Below are 16,727 nucleotides of genomic sequence, written 5' to 3'. Positions count from 1 at the left end.
CCGTTTCTCGAAACCCCAGAAGCCCTCATCATCGTTGTGTACAGTTTTCCCGTATTATTTATTTACAATGTTGGCTTGGACGTGGGCGGGTCATGTTATTGTATAGTTATCGTTGATTGGCTAATCACACGCCGTCACTCACTCAATCGTACTTAAGGTGAGGAGACGACCCAAGCTGTTTATACCATTGCTGGGCCAACCCTTATCAAAACACCAATTATCGAAATGAGGACTTGTCATACCAGTAGGCTTACTGTACCATTATGGAGAATAACTGTTTTTATAAACAATTAAGTGAATTCTTGAATGTTACCTGTATGTTATACACAGTGCGACATGCTTTCAGCCATTACGGCATAAGCTTACATGAAATGAATTTTCCTGACTTTGTTTTCCCACCAACATCGGTAAAATTTCCTGTATATCAACACAATTACCTAGCAAATTTTCTGGTAATATTTCATATTTTATGAGTGGTCGTTGATTATTATCAAACGTGAACATAACTGCTGCTATTTTCTTGTTTATTCCTACCATATAATGCTGCTGTAATTCTTTTTCAATGTGACCTTCCTGTGTAGCTCAGGTTAAGTACTTTGTGGGGCCCTTTCTGACATGTCAGAATATGAGTTAAAGTCAGATGTACTGTAGGGGTCTTTCTTATCTATCAATTCTGAAAATAATCAGTAGCAACATTTCTATGTTCCCCAAAGGAGAGCATATAGTCGCTGCCTTTGTCCGTCTGTCATAATTTTGTTTGAAGCATAACAAAAAACTACATAGGTATCCACATATAAATTCATAGGTAGATAGATCTTGATGAGAAGAAGTGCAGTTGAATTTAAATTTTAGCCATTTGGAGAGCATAACCTGTCTCAGACGGCCCTTGTTTCCCTATAAATGATAATTATAGGAGTTTGAAGATTGAAACCTTTCCTACATTTTGCTTACTTGTATATAGCTATTATTTCCATGTTGTAAACTGAAGACTGCAATTCTGCTTTCCTGTATTAACATATGGCATGGCTCCTGTATCTGACTTGTATGGCATGTAGTATTACCCATGTTACTCCTGCCATGTCCTGTTCTGAATCATGTCATATATAGAGAACCTTACAATTATAGATTTAGTTCATATTTACCCCATAGTATCATAACATCAAGTTTTCCACCAAACATGTTAAGGACATTTTCAAGCAAGGTGAAATGTCTAAGGTCATATTTGAAATCTTCTGCAAATTTGTCCAATAATAATATGTATGTGACTTTGCAGAATGTTGATTGTTTATGCAGTCCTTCATTTGAATCTTTCTGTGTATTTGTAGGTGTGCAATGTTGTTGGTGGCCAGAGGTGTATCAAGAAGCTGACAGATATGCAGACCTCGACAATGATCAAGGTTTCTCAAATAAGTTGTCATCTCTATACAGCAGATCTCGGAGGCATACACACACTGAAGGGGAAGCAAGAATTGTTTTTCATCACGATTATGGCCACCAAATTTTTATACCTGTAGTGGATGTTACGGTTATTCTCTGCATTTTACACACACAGATTCTACTAAAAAGCAAATCATATTAGATTATTCACCGAAACATTGCTGAAGAGCAACAGTTGAGATTTCAAAACCCTGAAGTAAAGTTCTTTCTCTGAGTTTTTACTACGTATGGTAAAAAGGTGATTGGTGATATTGCACTGAACTGATTTCTATTATCATCGTTGTCCTGATGGCAGATAATGGGTATTTCTCTTTGTTGGCCTCATTTTTTTCTGTTTAGAAAATTTGTTCTCAGAAAATGTATTTAAGAAAAAAGAAAATACTTGGAGATGGACCTCAGTTTTGTTGTAGTATTAGGAAAAATTAGTTTAAAATTCTGTAAAATTCAGAATTGGAAGAAATGTTATTTGATTCTGAAGTGGAAATCTTTGGTCAAATGATATTGTTACCTCTGTAGATAAGGTGTTTTTCTTTGTTAGGAGGCATATTTCTATGTCTCCATGGTTTGATTGGGTGGAGGCATATTCTTATGTCTCGTCTTTCCTGTCGCTGTATATGGTTGAAACTTACTTGAGATTTCACTTTGGTCAACAAATGAAGTGTGCTTTTCATCTGGCTAGATTTACAAGTTTTTGCTAGAATATTGGAACATTCTCATATGTTTAAAACACTAAGTCTGTTCTATTGGATATAAGTTGTTTACTGATAGTTAAAAGAAACATTTTACTGTTTATTTGGTTCAATCATGTGATTATGATTTTATCAACAAGATATGGAGTTTCCTACTTAACAAGACACACTTCAGACTGAGGTCGTAAATCATTCTCTCATTTCATGCATTAGATAGTTAGTAACCGTGTGTTTAGGCTTTGCTTCTCCAATCTGTTTGGTTTGGCTTTCTGTTCTGCTTTGATTTCCATCTTTTTCCCCCCAAGTCGAATAGACAAGTAAAAAACTTCCTGCAATTTGATAAGTGGTGTGCACATTGAAAAACACCATAGTAGTTGTCAATGTTTTACAGATAAATCATTTTTCAATTTTTTCAATATAACGAATCAGATTTTATCTCTGCAGACAAATATTATACTAGAAAATACCTGCTATTGAACATGTTTATGATATTTTCAAATTTTCCAAGACTATGAATGTCCGAGCCCAGAAATTTTGTTGGAACACTAAAGTTGTGTGTTGTTCCCCAGGACATGTGTATGCCTGTGTGTTTGCTGCTATGACATTTTGAAATTATGAGTTGAAACAAGATCAAGCCTTTTGTCCATTTGATTGTCTTTACAAGTTCAGAAGGATTGATCATGTTTGAATGGAACAGCTGAGATGATTTTTAAAGCAAGTGATGGTGGTGAATTTGACAGACATTTTATTTACTTTGTTAAAACCTGCATTGTCTGTCGTTGAAGTTCTCAAGTCTGTTTTTTAATTTCTTTGTTGTATTTTTTTTTTTGATAAATTTTAGATTCCACTAAATGTGTTTATTCATAAGAAATGTCTGCACTGATGCACATAGCTGGATTTATTTTTTTAAAAAAAAAAAAAGAAAAAAAAGCAGTGACCTGTTCACTGTGATAGGAAATGTAACCAAAATATTTTATCTTGTTTGATATAGCTAGGTGTTTTGTTTTAAATCTTATTGATGTATCTGATGTTGTACGACAAATTTAGTAGCTAGCATGTAATAATTTACATTATGCAGTTCAATCTGATGTTGCTCATTGTTGAAAAACATTTTAAAAAATCGATATGAAGGATGAGATCAATCTTTTCCCTTCCATTCTGCTGATAGTTTAGGTTGATTAATCTTGGTAGGAGAGATTTTTTTACGTGGAAACATTGAAGTGCTGTTCACTATGATAATGTACAATTAACATAAATTTTAAGTACATTTCTAAAGATAAGTGCTGCATTCCTGTGGAAGCTGACGGTAACTTTAATGCAAGTGAATTGTTTTTTTAGGCCACAGCAAGGTCTGCCCCTGACAGAGAAAAGGAGATTAATAACCTTGTAAGTATAACCCATGTTTAGAAGTGGATAACATAGACTGTACGATAGGAATTGACAGGTTACCAGAACCACGGACTGGGAACAAGAATAAATCTCATGTTCTCCAAGAATCTTTGATACAAGAGAATAACAAATGAGATTTTAATTTTATTATGATAAAGTTACCCAATTGTTATAAATAGAAGTATATAGTTGTTAAACAGATTTGTTTTTCAAGATTCTTTTATATGGATGCCCAGTAACATTTGATAGCACTTCTGAAGAAGTTTCAACAAATCTGACTTTACATTCCGCAGGGCATTCATGTCTGTAATTGTCTAGTTTTGCTGTAATATTGATACAGTTTTGTCTGAATGGTAGTATGAAGCAAGCTCAAATAGCTGACTCACAGTCTGAGTCTTTTAGGTAGTATGAAGCAAGCTCAAATAGCTGACTCACAGTTTGAGTCTCTTACAAATGTAATTCATGGGAAAGGTAAGTTATTATGGACTAGTTGTCTATACTTGTAATACCATGGCAGCAAGTTATTAATGATGAAAGGATATCACATGAAATGTTTCAAAGTTTAAACATTATTTCAGTAACAAGTTTGTAGTGACTTCCTGTAATATATTTTGCATTTAATCAAAAAACTGTGTTTTAAAAAAGGGGAAAATGTTTTAAAAATTAGTGTATTAACTCTATTTTATGTTACTTGTTTCAAAATTAAATTGAAAATAATAGATTTTAATAAGTATGACTATGAGAAGAAAATCTCATGATTGAATGATAGACTGTTGCCTTGGTAGATTCTTGTATAACAATTATGTACTTTCCATGTTGATGACCTGTTGATCCATCGCTGCATACCATTAGGTACAAAAAGCTGATTTCAACCAAGATCCCTACCTGCAAACGTTCGGGATTAATGTCAACTACCAAATGACGGAGGTCAGGGGTCGCGTGCTGCCACCTCCACGGATAGAGTACGGCGGCAGGGTATGCGCCAATTCCTTCCTCTCACACTACAGCCATGTAATATCATGTCTGATTGTTCTTCTGGTTACAAGAATCCATACACAATACATTCTAAAATAATAAAATTTTGAAAAGTTTGAAAATTATCTTTGATGTGATGAGAATTCAAGAAATATTTCTTTAAAATTTCCATACAAAAGGAAAGATTTCTCAATCTGTTATCAGCATCTCTTGTGAAGAGATTTTTCTATCTTCATGACAGAGTTCTATGGATTCTTGAGACCATGTTTGTCTACAGAATGGAAGGCAATGTAAAATGGTGAATGCTCAAAAAATGGTCCATCTACCAAAAAGAACAAAAACAAAATCAGTTCAAGAGATTTAAAAACATGAAAAATTACATCAGTGTTTAAATTATTTCAAACTCCAAAGTTTCATTAGATATATAAGTAGATGTCAATATTTGTATTTAGCATTTGCATTGCTGCCCAGCCCCGGTACATCCATAGCAAGGTTTGGCATGGTGCCCATTACAGGGGCCTCCACAGGCACCAATACAAGTTGGCAAAGCCAACAGCACGTCACCTCCCGTGTGTGCTCTGGCCTTCCAGCAACAAAAAACAAATTGTTTGACTTTTTTTTTTCCTTGTACAACCCCGTCTGTTACCCCAGGTTCGCAAAGCCAATTTCAATGCCGACCCGTATCTGCAAATGTTTGGAATCAGCATTCAAACCCAGATGGCCGAGGTTCAGGGCAGAGTCTTGATGCCCCCAAAAATACAATATGGAGGAAGGGTAAGATAGAACTCAAAAATGTCACGTTCTCATTGATCAGATCATTGAAAGCAGCCATGATCATCCATTGTGTAATCTCACTGGCAAATCTCTGTGCCACTTCTGTCGGCTGCTGCCTCTAGTTTATTGTGTTGCCATGCCGTCAAATTGTCAAGGTCATTACCATTGCCAGGCAACCAATGTTGTCAAGAGTCATGGCATGGGAACAACCAATCAGAATGCCTCATTTCCACTGTTAAAAGCTTCCAACCTAATCTCACCTTCGATTGATGCTTTCCCAGTTGTATAGGGATGTTGAATTTTTAAGAGAATTTCAGTTTGTTTTTCTGCATCCAAATATACAGCGATACCTTGTCCTCCTCTTTGGTTTTCTTTTTTCGATGCTTGGTTGACCTATAGGTCAAAACATTATAATATTCTAAGTTTTTCATTTTTTTATTTCACATTTTCTCTTCATTTGCTCCTGCTTCACATCTTGGATGCTGATTTTTGTAGTATATGACCAGCTCTGTTTGCTTTTCAACATTGTGAATTTAATCCCGAGTCATTTGTTTCTTTCCGCAGGGAGGGTATTTTTTTATTGAACAGATAAAGAAATAAATGTGTCATGTTAAAAATGAAGAAGATAAAGTTTGGCTGAGCTGAGGTGAATTGGCTAAGTTTTCGCTGATATTTCTCTTATTTTTGGGAAGTGAGGAAATTGGGAACAAATTTTAATTATTTGTGTCAAAACTTCCTTCAGTGGACGGAAACCTTTGTGTTTGTGCTCTGGACATTATGCCCTGAAGGGATCAATCCCTAACAAAAAGTGTCTCATCAATCATAAAAATGATATTGAGTTGTGTAGAGAATCAGGAAATGAAGATAAGGGAGTTCAGTGTTGATAGCAAGCACTGTATCATCTGGAATAAAAAGGATAACTTCAGTATTAGAAGGAACAAGACTTGAAAGGTTATTTTTATAAAGGATCAAATCACTATGCTATTTTTTTACATTTGCATGAGAAATGTTTTTTTCTTTGCTCATCATGCCTGCATGTGAAAGTTGCTAGTGTTGTAACAGATAAAAAGTTTGGTTTCTGTTGAAGTGAAGCTTTGGCTTTACAAGTTAATATGTTGACAGAGAGATGATTTCGTTGGTAGGGTCATTGTTTTCATTTGATACGACAAATCCTTTATGAGATACAGAAAATGGAGTGTGAAGATGGATAGTCTTAGGTTAGTGTTAGGTTGATTCCCAACTTTGATAATTTTTGTGTCGGTATGGACTGGCTTATGTTGAAAAAAAAATGATTTTCAATTGAAATTGTGTCTTTAAAATGTTTTTTTTTTTTTTTTTTAATGTTTTTAAACATTTCAAGGACAGGATAAACAGTCCAATTTCAAATTTATCAAAAACAAAAAGTGTTAATTTGAAGAGAGAATAAATGGGGTAGAGTACAAGAAGAATGTTGTACAGTATTGTCTTGTTTATGTTTTAACCTCTAAATCTTTATTAATCCTGGATGTACCATGTACCAAACTCTTTCTGTGTGTAACAACTAATCTATAACCATTGTGACACTACCGGTTGGTCTGATTGACCATGCCTGTACTGTTGCAGGGTGGAAGGTAGTATAGAACTTATATATTAATTCATTTACACTATTATTATATGGAAAGAAGTATTAAGAATGTATTAATGTGTTATAAATTTAAGTAAAAAAGTAGATCTTTGTGAAAAGTTTTGAAGTAAGTACCAAAACTAAAAAGAATATGATGCCTTTATTATCAAATAGAATACAGTGAATAACCAAGAGAGGAAAAAAGGACTGTTCCTAAAGGAAATGTTCTTATTGAATTTTAAATGGTCAACATTTTCTTTTTCTTTTTTTTTTTTTGTTGAAAATAACCACAATAAAATCTGCCTTAACAAATGCCCTTGTTTATAGTGACCATTAACGCTATCAGAAAATCACAACTGTTTATAAAACCAGTCAGTTTAAGAAAATAAATCTTTCAATTGGAAGTATAATTTTCCAGTGAACAGGATTCAAATCTTTAAACTTTGATGTTTAAAAAACACCAATCAGTCACAGATATTTGTATATTGTAGGTGATTGTTGTATAGTACAGTTTCACATGTTTGCGTCTAGGCATAACCACCATACAAAATTATATCTGTACTTGCTTGTTATTTTAAATCTTAAACTTTCTGTGTTTTGATTATTTTTCTTTTATTCCCATAATAAGTTGCTCTTTTCAATATCATTTTTGTGCATTCATCACCATTTTTAGGTCACCTGAGACAAAGTCGCACGGTGACTTATTTTGATCCCCTTTTATCTGTCGTCGTGGCTAAAGGTATACCAAATTTGTAAATGATATAGTCCCTGTCTCTCAGGCATCTGAGGGGCAAGGCCAAAAGAGTCAAATTGACTGAAATTTAAAAACCATCTATACATAAATATAACAGAATTAAATACTTTGCATCAAGGATCCATTTTGGCTTTACCAAATTTGTAAATTTCATCACCCCAGTTGTAACTTCAGTAAAACTATATTGTTTTTCTAATTTACATTACACATCCATTCCAGTTGCTGCTGTTTGTGAGTTCACTCAGGTGACCGTTTGAGCGCCTGGGCTTCTTGTTAATTTAATGCTTGAGGTGCAATAGAAGGCCAATATATACTATGTATTGTATCACAGTCAGGTCAGGTGTAATGATTATGTACAGTTAAAATAATCGCTGTTTATTATGACATTCAGGTTTATCTATAAAATAATTATATACAGTTAATCACTGTTTATTATGACAGTCAGGTTTATAAATAATTATATACAGTTAATCACTGTTTATTCCAACAGTCAGGTTTATAAATAATTATATACAGTTAATCACTGTTTATTATGACAGTCAGTTTTATCAGTAAAATAATTATATACAGTTAATCACTGTTTATTCCGACAGTCAGGTTTATAAATAATTATATACAGTTAATCACTGTTTATTATGACAGTCAGGTTTATCAGTAAAATAATTATATACAGTTAATCACTGTTTATTCCGACAGTCAGGTTTATAAATAATTATATACAGTTCATCACTATTTATTCCAACAGTCAGGTTTATCAGTAAAATAATTATATACAGTTAATCACTGTTTATTCCAACAGTCAGGTTTATCAGTAAAATAATTATATACAGTTAAATCACTGTTTATTCCAACAGTCAGGTTTATAAATAATTATGTACAGTTAATCACTGTTTATTCCAACAGTCAGGTTTATCAGTAAAATAATTATATACAGTTAATCACTGTTTATTCCGACAGTCAGGTTTATAAATAATTATATACAGTTCATCACTATTTATTCCAACAGTCAGGTTTATAAATGATTATATACAGTTAATCACTGTTTATTCCAACAGTCAGGTTTATAAATAATTATAAACAGTTAATCACTGTTTATTCCAACAGTCAGGTTTATCAGTAAAATAATTATATACAGTTAATCACTGTTTATTCCAACAGTCAGGTTTATCAGTAAAACAATTATATACAGTTAATCACTGTTTATTCCGACAGTCAGGTTTATCAGTAAAATAATTATATACAGTTAATCACTGTTTATTCCAACAGTCAGGTTTATAAATAATTATATACAGTTAATCACTGTTTATTCCAACAGTCAGGTTTATAAATAATTATATACAGTTAATCACTGTTTATTCCGACAGTCAGGTTTATAAATAATTATATACAGTTAATCTTTGTTTATTATGACAGTCGGGTTTATCAGTAAAATAATTATATACAGTTAATCTTTGTTTATTATGACAGTCAGGTTTATCAGTAAAATAATTATATACAGTTAATCTTTGTTTATTATGACATTCAGGTTTATCAGTAAAATAATTATATACAGTTCATCACTGTTTATTCCAACAGTCAGGTTTATAAATAATTGTATACAGTTAATCACTGTTTATTCCGACAGTCAGGTTTATCAGTAAAATAATAATATACTATTAATCGCTGTTTATTATGACAGTCAGGTTTATCAGTAAAATAATTATATACAGTTAATCTTTGTTTATTATGACAGTCAGGTTTATCAGTAAAATAATTATGTACAGTTAATCACTGTTCTTTTGGAATCATTTCAGAAAGTATCTATTTACCTGGGAAAGGGTATTTATTGTAATCACAATAGGTAGAATGATAGCAGTGATTTGTAATGTGACCAGTTAATGATAAAGATTAAAAATTTTAACCTACAATGATATTTATTGCCTCTTTATCAACCACGTATTGTGGCCTTATGACTGTACACGTAGAAGTGGCAGTCAGGTACGTATTTTCGTAATGACTTGTATATTTATTGTGAAGCAGACAAAGGCCCAGGCTGTACCCAACCAGGGCGTATGGGACATGAGAGGCAAGCAGTTCTTCTCTGGTATAGAGATCCGTGTCTGGGCTATCGCCTGCTTTGCACCACAACGAACTGTCCGAGAGGACGCTCTCAGGTATCTGTTAGAGTAGATGTGATATGGTTTCTTTTTCAGCAATCTGTCTTCAGAAATGGACATTGATTTGCAGTGTTACTTCACTGTTAAGACACTTTGACATGATTTTGAAATAGTTGAGTTATAGGCTTTTTGAACCTCTGAAATGTTGATAAAAAATGTGAAAAATTGGTCAATTATTCATAAAAAAAAATGGCAGCCTTGACATGAAAAAATACACATAGCTACTTGTGATCATAGAGGGTTTTGAGGATTTTTTCTTTTATAGGACAGGTAATTTAGTAAACAGCAAGTAGTCAATTCATCATTTTTTTTTCTCTGTGTAGGAATTTCACCCAGCAGTTACAGAGGATTTCCAATGATGCAGGCATGCCAATTGTGGGACAGCCTTGTTTCTGTAAATATGCCACAGGGCCAGACCAGGTGGAACCCATGTTTAGATACCTGAAAAATACTTACCAGGGTCTGCAACTCATTGTTGTTGTCCTGCCAGGCAAAACACCCGTGTATGGTAAGTTGTTAGCAGATGGAAGGAGGTAAACAATTGCGTGGTATCCGAAGTTGATACTTCTGGCCTATCCCCTGGTGAAAGAAGATATACTGATGAATCATACTTTGTAAAGCTGGAAAATGTTCATCTTCATTAACATGATACTAAATATGTTCTGAAATGTTCTCTGGGTATGTTTATTAGGCTTTTCATCCAACTTCCTTACTTTGCTTAGACTTTTCATTGAGCACAATTTTTTTACTGTAAGGGGTTAAGTGGGCAGTGTTCTTGATAGAAACCTTACTTAGGAAGAACTTTATAATTTGGGAAATTTCCTCATGTATGTAATAGCTTACAGTTTATTAACTGATTGTGTTGCAGCTGAAGTGAAGAGAGTTGGAGACATCCTGTTTGGACTTGCCACTCAATGTGTCCAGGCTAAGAATGTGAACAAAACCACACCTCAGACTTTATCCAATCTGTGTCTCAAGATTAATGTCAAGCTCGGTGGTATCAACAACATTCTACTTCCCAGTATCCGGTAAGTGTTTCAACAAGTGGTCTTATAGATCTCTGACATCTGCGGTGTCAATATCCAATATACAGACTTAATGAAGATGCTGTAACAGATTGGATAATATATCATTTTAGTTCCCAAGGTCTAGTTATATTGTAGTCGTTACTATTTTGAGCTTTTGATCAGCTGTCACTATATCCAGACTGCAAAATAAAAATAATTGTACATACAAGATACTAAGATTTCAAAATGACATTGTAACCCATGAATGATGATAAGACCTATTGACATTGAGCATTTGAAGTGATAATGAGACATATTAACATTGAGCATTTGAAGTGTTGGATTTTGAATGTATTTGTCGTAACTCTGTTTCAGACCAAATGTATTCCGGGAGCCAGTCATTTTCCTGGGAGCTGATGTGACTCACCCACCTGCTGGGGACGCTAGTAAACCCTCTATTGCAGCTGTGAGTAAATAACACTTTACATTTTTTGTTCTCATAACAAAATTAAAGGAAATGAAAAATAAAGAGGTTATGTTGTCAGCACTCCTGATACTGAGTTACTTCTGCAGAGTACTTGATTTCATAATTATGGCAAAGTTTTCCCAATAGCTTGATGTGCCAGGACATAAACTTAGGTGTAATCTTGGAAATGGTTGAGATCCAAGCTAATACATATATTTACAATTGTTGTATATGAAGAGAAAAATATATTCTTGCTTAAAGGTAGTTGTGAATGTACTCAAATAATCAACTACATTAGAAATGGATTGGTTTACAAAAATCACATCTGTAATTATGTAATGATCCAAAAAAAAAAAACTAGAATTACTATGTAATGGTGTCTGGTTGTACAGGTTGTCGGCAGTATGGATGCCCATCCGAGTCGCTACTCCGCTACAGTTAGGGTGCAGCAACATCGTCAAGAGATTATACAAGAGCTCTCGACAATGGTGCGAGAGTTGCTCATCCACTTCTACAAGGCCACTAGATTTAAACCCACCCGTATTATCTTCTATAGAGATGGAGTCAGCGAGGGCCAGTTTGCACAGGTAAGGTAGAGAATGAAAACAAAGTGATTCCTGCTTCAGTACAGAATTGCAGTTTTTGTAAATTCTGGATACGGAAGTCTACAGCTATGGGAATCTCTTTAGATGATCCCTAAGTTCTCCTTACATTCATTGGGAACATAGAGTTACACTTGCATCATATTTGATGATTCATTCAGGGAAAAAGAAATTTTTATATTAACTGTCATTAAAGACACCCAATGAATATATATAGCGTTGTAGACACAAAATTGAATTCTTACGAACTAGTTTGACTGTGATGGCTATGAAAATTTCACTCACCCAAACTTAGTGTCTATATGGTGTAAGGCTCCATTAGGTCAGTGCAGTGGTTTTTTGTCCCTTATTTTGATTTTCCTGGCTTCTCAATTTGAGCCCTTAATTTCACAAACTCCTCTATAGATATGAAGTGACGGCACTTGCTAAACCTTGGAGATTTAGCTACAACTACAATCAGGGACAGCCAAGGGTTATACTTTCAAACTTTACAATATGCGGAACCTGAACTCATGTTTTCGCGGACATTTTATGTTTTCTAATGTCCCACATACCCCCACGCCACCCAAGCTGCTGCTGTATGAGTGCATGTGATATTCAGTACAGCCAGCAGGAACAGTCTTCCGGCACCCATAGGGTAATTTGAATTATGTTTGGCACATTCACACAATATGATGATTAGGACATGTAAATTTAAACATTGTAAATACATTGTAGTTATCAACAATAGGCTTTCAGCTCCTACAGACTTCAGTACATTTGTTGGGCCTATTTTGTAATCCCGATGATGTGAAACTTTCCATGAGGCAAAATGTTTGAAACTTTTGTTGAATATATCCTTTCTTATTCAAAAATTTCCCTTAAAAAATTCAATGCAATTTTATATATTTGGCTTCAAAAGTTTCATATCTTGAAAGGAAATATTGGCAAGAGTTTAAACAGCTGATGATGTGTGATTATGAGAGCTGAGGGATGCAAATTGTCTCAATGTACAAAGTATCACTGAAACCATAGAAAATGGTATAAACCAACATACAAACCATATAAAATGGTATGAACCATAGAAAGTAGTATTAATCATAGAAAATAGTATGAACCAAGGTACAAAGTAAACTGTTAATGAAACCACAGAAAATAGTATTAACCATAGAAAATAGTATTTACCAAGGTACAAAGTAAACTGTTAATGAAACCACAGAAAATAGTATTAACCATAGAAAATAGTATTTACCATAGAAAATAGTATGAACCAAGGTACAAAGTAAACTGTTAATGAAACCACAGAAAATAGTATTAACCACAGAAAATACTATTAACCATAGAAAATAGTATGAACCAAGGTACAAAGTAAACTGTTAATGAAACCACAGAAAATAGTATTTACCATAGAAAACCATAGAAAATAGTATGAACCAAGGTACAAAGTAAACTGTTAATGAAACCACAGAAAATAGTATTTACCATAGAAAATAGTATGAACCAAGGTACAAAGTAAACTGTTAATGAAACCACAGAAAATAGTATGAACCAAGAAAATACTATTAACCATAAAAATAGTATGAACCAAGGTACAAAGTAAACTGTTAATGAAACCATAGAAAATAGTATTTACCATAGAAAATACTATTAACCATAGAAAATAGTATGAACCAAGGTACAAAGTAAACTGTTAATGAAACCACAGAAAATAGTATTAACCACAGAAAATACTATTAACCATTACCATAGAAAATAGTATGACCAAGAAAATAGTACAAAGTAAACTGTTAATGAAACCACAGAAAATAGTATTTACCATAGAAAATACTATTAACCATAGAAAATAAACTGTTAAAATAGTATTAATGAAACCAAAACTGTTATAGAAAATAGTATGAACCAAGGTACAAAGTAAACTGTTAATGAAACCACAGAAAATAGTATTAACCATAGAAAATAGTATAAACCTTAGAAAATAGTATTAACCATAGAAAGTAGGTTGAACCAACGTACAAACCATATAAAGTGGTATGGACCAGCATACGAAGTGAACTATTAGTGAACCATATAAAATGGTATGAACCAACAAATATTACATGTTTGTAGAAATTCCAAACAACCAATTAAGGTAAAAAGTTCCTCCACTTTGACTGTAGATGAAGTGTGTAAGAAGCTAAAGTTGTGTTGTGATGAGTTTTGTTCTCTCCTTAGGTGCTGTCACATGAACTACGAGCTGTGCGTGAAGCATGTATGAAGCTAGAGTTGGGTTATCAGCCAGGCATAACATTCATTGTAGTACAGAAACGACATCACACTCGCCTCTTCTGTGCGGACAGAAAGGACCAGATAGGGCGAAGTGGCAACATTCCAGCAGGGACCACAGTCGATGTGGGCATCACCCACCCGACAGAATTTGACTTCTATTTATGTAGTCATGCAGGAATACAGGTACAAATTAACACTCAATATTCTCTTGTCTCTCCAAAACAAAAGTACAGTTCAAGTCTGAGATATTACTATTCTGTCAGCATTCTCTGTAAGCAGTTGTCAATGGAAATGTTTGCAAAACATCTTGTAGCATCAAAAGTCTTGTTCATTGTTGCTTCCAACTTACATGATCATTATGGAAATGCCAAAATATTGGATGGATAGTTTGTAATTAATCAAGTGTTGACAGCTTTTTCAAGATAAATACAAAAAATGACAAACCTTCCAGGGTTTTCCATAAGAGCCGGTTGCCGGCCAATTTGACCGGCTACTTTGATCATTTGGCCGCCTACACCAATCCAGTTCCATTATAATGTTTCATACACGACTACACGTACACGGCAGGCCAGCCTCCTACTTTCACTACACAGCCTACTACTAACAAAATTATGGAAAACCCTGCCTTCAATAAGATCGTTGAAAGTGTTTTCCTGTAGTCGTCCCTATGATGTGAAACACTATGAGATTGTTGACCGTGTTTTCCTGTAGTCGTCCCTATGATGTGAAACACTATGAGATCGTTGAGTGTTTTCCTGTAGTCGTCCCTATGATGTGAAACACTATGAGATTGTTGAAAGTGTTTTCCTGTAGTCATCCCTATGATGTGAAACACTGTGAGATCGTTGACAGTGTTTTCCTGTAGTCGTCCCTGTGATGTGAAACACTGTGAGATCGTTGACAGTGTTTTCCTGTAGTCGTCCCTGTGATGTGAAACACTGTGAGATTGTTGACTGTGTTTTCCTATAGTCGTCCCTATGATGTGAAACACTGTGAGATTGTTGACAGTTTTTTCCTGTAGTCGTCCCTGTGATGTGAAACACTGTGAGATCGTTGACAGTGTTTTCCTGTAGTCGTCCCTATGATGTGAAATACTATGAAATCGTTGACAGTGTTTTCCTGTAGTCGTTCTTATGATGTGAAACACTATGAAATCGTTGACAGTGTTTTCCTGTAGTCGTCCCTATGATGTGAAACACTATGAAATCGTTGACAGTGTTTTCCTGTAGTCGTCCCTATGATGTGAAACACACTATGAGGCAATGTTATCACATATGATGAATATCTCCTTTCTCCTAAATTGAAATTTTCAATCTTCTATTTTGCTTTTTTGGCAGCAATTTTTCTCAGGAAAGGAAATATTCACTTGTGTTTTAACTGCTGATGATGGTGATTATGAGATCTGAGGGATATGCCATAGATACCTGATAATTACTTGAAGTCAGAGGTTGGGTTACTACAGGACCCCAAGAGACCAACACATCCCTTCTTACTTAAAGCCAGGGGTGGGGTTACTACAGGGCCCCAAGAGACCAACACATCCCTTCTTACTTAAAGTCAGAGGTTGGGTTACTACAGGACCCCAAGAGACCAACACATTCCTTTTTACTTAAAGTCAGGGGTGGGGTTACTACAGGACCCCAAGAGACCAACACATCCCTTCTTACTTAAAGTCAGGGGTGGGGTTACTACAGGACCCCAAGAGACCAACACATCCCTTCTTACTTAAAGCCACGGGTAGGGTTACTACGGGACCCCAAGAGACCAACACATCCCTTCTTACTTAAAGCCAGGGGTGGGGTTACTACGGGACCCCAAGAGACCAACAGATCCCTTTTAACTTAAAGTCAGGGTGCAGTTACTACTGGACCCCAAGAGACCAACACATCCCTTTTTACTTAGAGTCAGGGGTGGAGTTACTACAGGACCCCAAGGACCAACACATCCCTTCTTAAAGTCAGAGGTTGGGATGTATTGTTGTTCATTCTCTTAACTGATGTCAACTTTAAGTGTTAAATGTGTATTGTTGTTCAATATCTTAACTGATGTCAACTTTAAGTGCTAAATATGTATTGCTGTTCATTCTCGGGATTGATGTCAACTTGAAGTGTTAAAAGTGTACTGGTGTTCATTTTCTTAACTGATGTCAACTTTCAGGGTACTAGCAGGCCGTCACATTACCATGTGTTATGGGACGACAACCGTTTCCAGGCAGACGAACTGCAGACGCTAACCTACCAGCTGTGTCACACTTACGTCCGCTGTACACGAAGTGTTTCCATTCCTGCTCCAGCCTACTACGCACACTTGGTGGCGTTTAGGGCACGTTATCATCTTGTGGAAAAGGAACATGACAGGTAGCGGTCTTGTACTCACTTTAAGCTAGGGGAAAAGAAAAGTGTTGGCCTTGTAGTATTAATAAGTCTAAGAAAAAATTCACAAAAGATTTGTATGTAGAAACTTCTTTACTTTATTTTGGCCAGTCACCATTTACCAAAAAAAGCTGTCTTCATAAACATGCATATAAAAACGAGGAAAGTTCCTAAAACAAAGTTTGGTAGGGAGGTGAAATACATATTCATTATAATAAAATTGAAGGCTGTCATAATTGAATACTTATGAATTTCTTAA

General features: G+C 34.7%; 1 protein-coding gene across 5 annotated transcripts in view; it reads left to right on the top strand.

The window, feature by feature from the left end:
• Positions 1-16,727, top strand: part of LOC132557486 (protein argonaute-2-like) — a 45,508-nt gene that overhangs the window by 22,417 nt on the left and 6,364 nt on the right. For 2 of the 5 annotated variants that reach the window (XM_060221977.1, XM_060221976.1), the window contains exons 11-20: positions 1,326-1,397; positions 3,465-3,512; positions 4,368-4,490; positions 9,638-9,774; positions 10,101-10,285; positions 10,646-10,805; positions 11,160-11,250; positions 11,643-11,837; positions 14,043-14,279; positions 16,254-16,453. In XM_060221977.1, the coding sequence (XP_060077960.1) occupies positions 1,326-1,397; positions 3,465-3,512; positions 4,368-4,490; positions 9,638-9,774; positions 10,101-10,285; positions 10,646-10,805; positions 11,160-11,250; positions 11,643-11,837; positions 14,043-14,279; positions 16,254-16,453 (1,448 nt within the window). Of the gene's footprint in view, positions 1-1,325; positions 1,398-3,464; positions 3,513-4,367; positions 4,491-5,141; positions 5,265-9,637; positions 9,775-10,100; positions 10,286-10,645; positions 10,806-11,159; positions 11,251-11,642; positions 11,838-14,042; positions 14,280-16,253; positions 16,454-16,727 lie in introns of all 5 variants that reach the window. The other 3 variants (XM_060221980.1, XM_060221978.1, XM_060221979.1) reach the window with 3 other exon arrangements.

The sequence above is a fragment of the Ylistrum balloti genome, unplaced genomic scaffold, assembly GCF_031769215.1.
Source record: "Ylistrum balloti isolate Yb309-2 unplaced genomic scaffold, AGI_CSIRO_Ybal_v1 Utg370678, whole genome shotgun sequence".
In the NCBI taxonomy this organism is placed as follows: Eukaryota; Metazoa; Mollusca; class Bivalvia; order Pectinida; family Pectinidae; genus Ylistrum; species Ylistrum balloti.
This window is presented reverse-complemented; position numbering and strand designations above follow the sequence as displayed.